We start from the raw sequence: 7,936 nt of genomic DNA, 5'->3' as shown, positions 1-7,936 counted from the left end.
GTGGGAGGGTAGGGATCTAACTTTAATGGGTGTCTTGCCCCAAATTATAAACTACAGCATGCAAGCTTACTTTTCCTTTGGGTAAGAGCAATTACCACCCACAGGTCACCTAAATATCTCCCTACTACAGCTCTTAAAAGTTCTCCAGCTGCTTGTTTCAGCAGAGTTGAATTCGATCTCCCTGTTGCAGTAGTCTTAAATAAAGTCTTTCTTGCCTGCTTCACTTTGCCCTGGTATAGTTTTTCTTTGATGATGTAAATGTTCAAGTACTTTGCTTATTGTTTCTTCTTCATTATAGTAGTGTCTCAATTCCTCCTTGTTATCTGAGAAATGCTTCTTACATATTCTTATATCTACAGACTCACCAGTTTGGATTCAAAAGAGTAGAGCTTTGTGGAGCGAAGCTACTACTTTAGGTCACTGTAGAGGGTAGTAGGTGATATGCAGGATGTGGAAAGGGTTGTATATCTATCTGAGAGCATCCCGAGTGAGGTGCATTCATCTTAACAGAAGTAGCACCAGAAAACAAAGCACAGGCCTGTATCATTTTTTTTCCTACCTATTATGAAAGGAGCATGAAAAGATGCAGTCTTCAAAGAAAGAGAACAGCTGAGAATATAATGCCCTTTCAAGGTATGTTGGATTAAGTTAAGGAGAGAAGCTAGATGAGGCTAGAAAGATTGAGATAGACAATAGAAAGATAAATAGAAAGTCTTCTGAAATGGTGGAAGTAGTGTTGGAGTGATGTTCCTTAAAATACAGGGAGTGAAATGTTTCCATTTAAGATGAGGAGGTAAGATGGAATAGGACTGAATTGGAATTAAATGATAGATGGCTACCAAAAAAGAAGTAGGGAGAAGAGAGTTAATTAAGGGCATGGGTAACAGGGAAGAATCTGGTAGTCTGAGAAGCTTGACAGAGGTACATATTATTTGGATGTAATGGAAAATATCAAATTCACGCATTTAAGGAAACTGGAGGACTTAGAAGAAGGCATGTGACACCTGGCGTCTCCTACTTGCCCTTTCCCAACATGGAGAAGCACAAACATACACCAAATGCAGTGCTGATAATTTAATGCCAACACAAATTCCCCCTCATGGGCTACTGGAGGCAAACACGATGAAGTTTAGGCTGCTGAGCCCTAATTTGTCTTTTTCTTCTTGTCTCTAACTCTCTTTTCTTAATGTCTAACACTGCTCCCCGATTCTTTTTTTCTTACTTCTTCCTCTACTATTTCTCATATAGGAGCAGAGTGGATGAGGGCAGATTCAGGAAGAGAGAGTGGAGTGTGAGAAAAAAAAAAAAACCAAAACAGTTTAAGTTGAAAGAAAAAGTTTATTCCTAAATGTCTAGGCAGAACTCAGGCTGGGAAGAGTATATAAAAGTGCTATGCAAAGAAAATGAAATAGAATTAAGTGTACTTAAGTGTTTATAGATCCTGTTGTGAGAACTTAGAAGAAAATTACTCAGCAGGAAGATATCCAAGTCTCATGAAGAAGGTCCAAGAGAACACAGTGTTTAAAGGTACATCAGATAGATGAGCATTAAATATCAATAGGATCTTCCAGGCCTGATGCTGGTGCAAAGAATCCTATGAATGCTCTTTCCTGGAGCCTCCCAGCACAGGAAAGTTATCCAGCTCTCGGGACTGGAGGAGGAAGCTGCCCCTCCAGGCATCTTCCCACTAGACAGACTCTGCCTGGGAAAGGCTGCTCCTCCCAAGGGCCCTCACCATGGCCCCCTTCATTTCTTTGTTTCGGAAACTGTAGATGACGGGGTTGCACATGGGGGTGATGATGGTGTAGAGGAGGGAGAAAGGCTTGTCTTTGTCAGGACCATGTGTACTGCGGGGGTTCATGTAAGACAGCATGGCCGAGGTATAGAGAAAAATGACCACGGTCAGATGGGAGGCACAAGTAGAGAAGGTCTTGCCTCGACCAGAGGAGGAGTTCCTGCCCAGGATGGAGGCCAGGATGCGGGCATAGGAGATGACGATGAGCACCATGGGGCTGAGCAGCACCACAATGGCATCAGCAAAGATGACTCTCAGACTAAACTGGGGATCTCCACAGGAGAGAGAAATCACTATGGGGGCCTCACAGAAGAAGTTTTCTATGTGGCTGTCTCTGCAGAAGGGGTTCTGGAATGACATATACTCAAGCAAGATGCCATTGATCAGCCCAAAGGACCAGGCTGTACTCACCAGGCTCACACAGACCTGCCGGCTCATGATCTGGGCATAGCTAAGTGGGTGGCAGATGGCAACATAACGGTCATAGGCCATGAAAGCCAAGAGGATGCACTCAGCCACACCCACACAGAAGACCAAGTACATCTGGGTGATGCAAGCAACAAAGGAGACAGTATGGTTCTTCACTGTCAGGTGGATCAGCATGTGTGGGATGGTGGTGGTGATGAAGCAGACATCCAGGAAGGACAGGTGGCCAAGGAAGAAGTACATGGGGCTGCTGAGCCTGGGGTCTGTCCAGGTGATGAAGATGATGAGGCCATTCATGGCCATGGCAAGGCTGTAGAGGGCTAGGAAGAGGGCAAAGAGCAATGCCTGAGTGGGTGGGGAGCTCTGCTCAAAGCCCACGAGGATAAACTCAGTCACGGTGCTGCCATTCCTTAGGTCCACTGGTGTGGATCCACTTGAGGAGGAGGGACAGAGAAAGCACAAGAGAGACAGCTGTAGAGTAATGCAAGGTACTCACTTGATCCCAGAAACACAGCTGTAATAGCACATGATGGGTGAGTGGTGATAAATATTTTGTAATTTAAGTAAACATAAGTAATTGGCACTATATGGGGCAGTGACAGTACCATAGTCACCATAGGCTGCATCCATGGAACCATAACATTAAAAATAAGGAAGTGATGGCTATATTTTATTCTAATTTAATCAGGCTGAAGTCAAGTAAAGTATCTGCTCCAGGATCCTCAGTGTTGAAAGATTAGCCTTTAGTCCAAATGCATTCAGAAGTGAAAAAACAAGATAGATTTCCAGAACCCATGCCAAACAGAGGAGTGGACTATTTCAGAGGAGGGGATGTTAGTTCATAGAAGATTATATCAAGGATGCACTTGAAAGACACTTGAAGATGTATTTTTCTAAAAAAGAAAAAAAGCTCAAGTATGGTGGTGGTGGTTTACTCACTAAGTTGTGTCCGACTCTTGCAATCCCATGGGCTATAGCCTGTCAGGCTCCTCTGTCCATGGGATTCTTCCAGGCAAGAATACTGGAGTGGGTTGCCATTTCCTTCTCCAGGGGATCTTCCCGATGTAGGAATCAAAGACGGGTCTCCTGCATTGCAAGCAGATAATTTACCAACTGAGCTACCTATTTAAAACAATGAGTGGGTTGAATTTTTAGAGAAAATTGTTGTTGTTCAGTTGCTAAGTGGTGTCTGACTCTTTGCAACCCCATGGACTGCAGCACACCAGGCTTCCCTGTCGCTATCTCCCAGAGTTTGCTCAAACTCATGTCCACTGAGTTGGTGATATCATCCAACCATCTCATCCTCTGTTGCCCCTTCACCTCCTGTCCTCAATCTTTCCCATCATCAGGGTCTTGGGTCTCCTGCATTGCAGGCAGATTCTTTACCATCTGAGCCACCAGGGAAGCCCCTTTAGAGAAAATAAAAACATGCTAATCCTCAGGATTATCTCTTAGGTGAAAATGATTAGCATAACTTGAAACATCATGCTCAGCTCATCCCAGTCATCCTACTTCTTTCCAGGCTCAGGCTCCGGTGTTTGCTGCTGCTGCATTAACGACCCACGTGGTGCATGCTGGAGATGGGCCTGGTTGTGAGCTCTTGCATGCTACCTATCAGTTTTCCTTCTTAGGTAGGAATTTAGCACTATACATAATTGGGTGGAAAGGATCCAATCATCCTGTGAGAACAGGGAAGTTCTGAGTAGGGCACAGATTCAATATTCCTGAATAGACCTTCAGACAACTTCAATCTGTCCCTTTACTAATAGCAGTAAATCTCTTTCTTTTTCTGTCATCAGAGAACAAGCATTCAGAATTTGTATGCTCTATTCTCACTGTAATGTTTAGGAAGTCATTATGTTCATATTAAATCTCTCCTGCTTTTTAATCGTATTTTGGAGTTGGGATATATCAGATAGATCCCTTCTTCTTTCAGATGCTTATAGACACTGTATTCCTTCTTAACGTTTAGTTCTTCATTTCCTCTTCTTCCACTTCCTTTTCTACACGCTCTCAATTTCCCCCCTGTTTTCCTTTCACCCAGTTTTTCCACTTATTTCTACTTCTCTTTTCTTTTCCTTCTTCCTTTCTCATCTCTGGTGGTGGGTATCTATCATTGAGCTGCCTCTGGTTGAATTCCCCTCTGCTCTCCATGTCTTTAAATCTCTCATGTTGCCTAGCTTAATTTTAGAAGATATATATGCCATTACTGCCAATTTTTTAGCTTTGCATTCCCTGTAGGTGTTTCTTGATAGGTACAGGCAGTGTTTGGGGAGTAGGCCATTCCCATTATATCTGTTTTGGAATGATCCCCTAGAACTTGAACCTAGAAAATTTCATATTGAGGGCCCAGAAATGTCACAGAGGGGCAGAGTGAACTATTTAATCCAAGAGTGGCTTTGAATCCTGGGCCCTTGTGGACTTGTTGGTGCTGAGATCAGAGTCTGAGCAGGAGAAGTAAGTGAGCTACATTTCAGACAGGTGGACTTGACTAAGAAGAAACTGAAGTTCAATTTATGGAATTATTCTGATCTACAGGAGCACAAATGTTTATTTGTGGCTTGTTTGTTGGAGAGAATATTCTGTGATACCTAGTGCCTTATTAACTACCATCAGGGGTTAGCCAGCTAAACATTTGTGTAAGTAAATGGGACAATATCTTGAAAATCACATCCTACCTCATTCTGTTGCTTGACTGATAATCACGTTTGTCTCTGAATCACTGTGGCAAATAACAGAGAAACTCATGGTGTTTGAAGAACTTGTCCAGGGAGGATGGTCTGACCTGGTGAGCCACTCTGGAAGAGAAGTTTTGTGTGATGACCTTGTTAGTTCTCTGTCATCTATACCATGGGTGATGAATGTTTACTTAAATATTAAATAATAATATTAAGTCATGTGTACTGTGCTTTATAGAATAGGTATTCAGTCTTACATGTCACATATTCCATTTGTTAATAACTTTATTTTGCCTCCACCTTTGTTATAGAGTATATTTTTACCTTCTTTAGGATTTTAAATTTTGTCTCTGTGCTAACTAATTGAATTTTAGCACCATGACTTGAAAATCATAATGCTGTCTTATCTGTTAGCTGAAGAAATATCAGCAAGAAAATAAGAAAACATTCATTCTCCTAGAGCTTCAGATAAGCTAACATTATTCTGTAATATAAAACATGTCCTTGCAAATATTATTTCTGACAAAGATTCTTCTAAGACTGGGCATTAGAAATTGTTGCTATGTGCTATAAAGCTAATTTCAAACCCCTAAAATATAGTTTTTATTGGTGGTCTTAATTATGGCCATAGTGTTATTTAAGTTGATATCTCTGTTTTCTGAAAGGTCTATATACTTATGACATTTGTTAGTCATGGGATTTTCTTCTGCCAAGTGCTTAGAGATAAAATCAATAACTACCCATGACTCCTTGGGTTTCTTATTTAAAGAACTGGGAGTCTGTAATTTCATTTAAAGTAACAGTGTTTTATAAAGTCATTCACATATATCATAATATTTGACTCTCCGATTTACTATTATATTTTAAGAATACAATTTAATCTCATTGAAGAGCCTCTGTCATTTTGGATACTGCAGCTAAAACACAGTTTGTTGAGGAGAAAAGAGTAGAAAATGAATTTTCAGTTGTGGTCTAGTTTGACCTCAGATTTGATTTTGTTAACTCACAGTTCTGATCCATTTTAGAACTGTCTGCAAGCAAAGCTCCAAGAGCCTTTCAACAGAGCAGTGATTTGCATTGGAAGAGCAGCCACATCAAAGTAGAAGTGGGACTGTCTTAATATACCACACCTCTGGTTAACTGAAGACTTAATGAGGCAAGAGAACACAAAGCTAGATACTGTTAGGGGTGTGTAGGGTGGGGAATAACCTCCTCCATGTTCCTGATGTTTCCTTCCACAGGAATGGAACTGAAGTAGCACCACACTCCTAACCCTTCCCTTCACCTTCATTCACGCTATCTCCTGGGAGGTTGAGTAGCTTACTTGATTTGTGATTTTAGAAGGAAAGCTGAGCACATGTGTCTGTCTCCTCTAGCCTCCCCTTGGGAATGAGTGGCTTTTCTCAAGGAAGACTTACCCTTGTTTGGGGAGGCTCTGACGGTGTACTGTGCTGCCATTTATACGGGAAGAAGTCTAACTCTGTGCTTCTGCATTAGGAATTCCAATTGCTAAAATTTCTACTTTGTTATAAAGAAAATTGGGATTTTATCCTCCATTTGCAGACTTATTTCTCAGTTGATTCAGAAATGATGGGGAAAAGTAGTGTTATTTCCTGGACCTCCTCAAGTCCCAATAGATTATTACTGTAACATTATCACATATATAGAAATAAAATTACAAACAAAGCTGTATGATCAAGCTTTGGCCAAAACAAAAGATACTGAGCCATAATGGTGTTTGGCAGATCCTGAGGGAGAAGAATTTTGCTGATACACATATACTGAATTCTCAGAACACAGTGCTGGTGAGTTAAGTCTATATTTCTTGACCATAGGAGCACAATGAACAAAGTGTGCTACCGTAGACTAGACTGATGGGAAAATGTCTCATTGTGAAATAAGACTCTGGTTCCTGTCATATCTCCTGAAGAGGACTAGGTCCCTTTTGAATAATTCAGCATTTAGCCACAATGTAACTGTTGCCTTCCTAGCATGCTATGACCTAGGAAGAGAAAATATAATATAGCAATATATTGCTTATTTATTCTGTGGAGTATGTTTCTTTTAGGGATGAGGTTGGCTCACTCAAGTTGTAAAGAGGGACTCACCAGCCTTATTTAAGATCATGTAAACTCTTCTCTTAGAAAGAACTTCAGACTCTATGAGGCTCCTTTAAAGAAAATGTGCCTCTAGCAATTTTAATCCTACACAGCTTGAAATATGGTTCCTCTTCTGTATACTATAATTTCACAATTCTTGGATTAAATACAACATTTCATGACCTCAGAGCAAAAATTCATCATTTTTACAGGTGAAAAATCTTTATGGTAGATACATTTATCCTAGGATTCATGGATTGCTAGACAGATATGTTTCATAGTGTCGGTGCATGTCTGAAATGTTGTAGGAAAAGTTGTGTGTGTGTAAGAGCCTTTTTTCTTGGTGAGTTAACAGTTCAGTCAACTTCTAAAAGGTAGCTGAAACTCACAACAGTTGAAAAAACTTGTGATTTAGAGATTTGAAGTCATTAAATTCTTATAGGCTTCTCTTCTTTAAACTGAACATGAAAGTACTCTTTTATCTCACACAATTGTTTCCTCAAAAGTGTCTCCTACGATGAACTTATGGATGCTGGGGGAAAGGATGAGGGGGAAGGACAATTAGGTAGTTTGGGACTGACATGTACACACTGCTCTATTTAAAATGGATAACCAACAAGGATATACTGTATAGCACATGGGACTCTGCTCAATGTTACATGACAGCCTGGGGAAGAAGGGAATTTGGGAGAGAATGGATACAGGTATATGTGTCGTTGAGTCCCTTCACTGCTCACCTGAAACTATCATAACATTGTTAATCGGCTATATCCCAATATAGAATTTTAAGAAGTATCTCCTATGGAGAGTGCTTGAGAAACGGTTGAGCATCCACTTCCAGTGCCAATGAACTTTTGAGGTAGACTATATATATCCCCAAGATATTTCAAAGAATTCAAGGCAAGGAGTTTATTACTAGCTGGGGCTTTGGCTCCCAA

General features: G+C 40.8%; 1 protein-coding gene across 1 annotated transcript; it reads right to left on the bottom strand.

The window, feature by feature from the left end:
- Window positions 1–1,687: 1,687 nt before the first annotated feature.
- On the bottom strand, window positions 1,688–4,375 carry LOC101106515 (olfactory receptor 10AD1-like). The gene is made up of 2 exons (XM_042247325.1): window positions 4,262–4,375; window positions 1,688–2,692 (listed from the first exon to the last, which is right to left on the bottom strand). Exons 1-2 carry the CDS (start codon window positions 4,373–4,375, stop codon window positions 1,688–1,690), a joined length of 1,119 nt encoding a protein of 372 aa, XP_042103259.1.
- Between the last annotated feature and the right edge of the window lie 3,561 nt (window positions 4,376–7,936).

The sequence above is a fragment of the Ovis aries genome, chromosome 3, assembly GCF_016772045.2.
Source record: "Ovis aries strain OAR_USU_Benz2616 breed Rambouillet chromosome 3, ARS-UI_Ramb_v3.0, whole genome shotgun sequence".
Classification (NCBI taxonomy): Eukaryota; Metazoa; Chordata; class Mammalia; order Artiodactyla; family Bovidae; genus Ovis; species Ovis aries.
This window is presented reverse-complemented; position numbering and strand designations above follow the sequence as displayed.

What these genes read in the sequence shown, in the direction of transcription:
- LOC101106515 (XM_042247325.1), bottom strand. Translation starts at nt 4,375, where the DNA reads ATGGAGAGCAGAGGGGAATTCAACCAGAGGCAGCTCAATGATAGATAC. An exon ending in GAAATAAGTGGAAAAACTGG is followed by an intron (nt 2,693 to 4,261) that starts GTGAAAGGAAAA and finishes ATTACTCTACAG; the next exon opens with CTGTCTCTCTTGTGCTTTCT.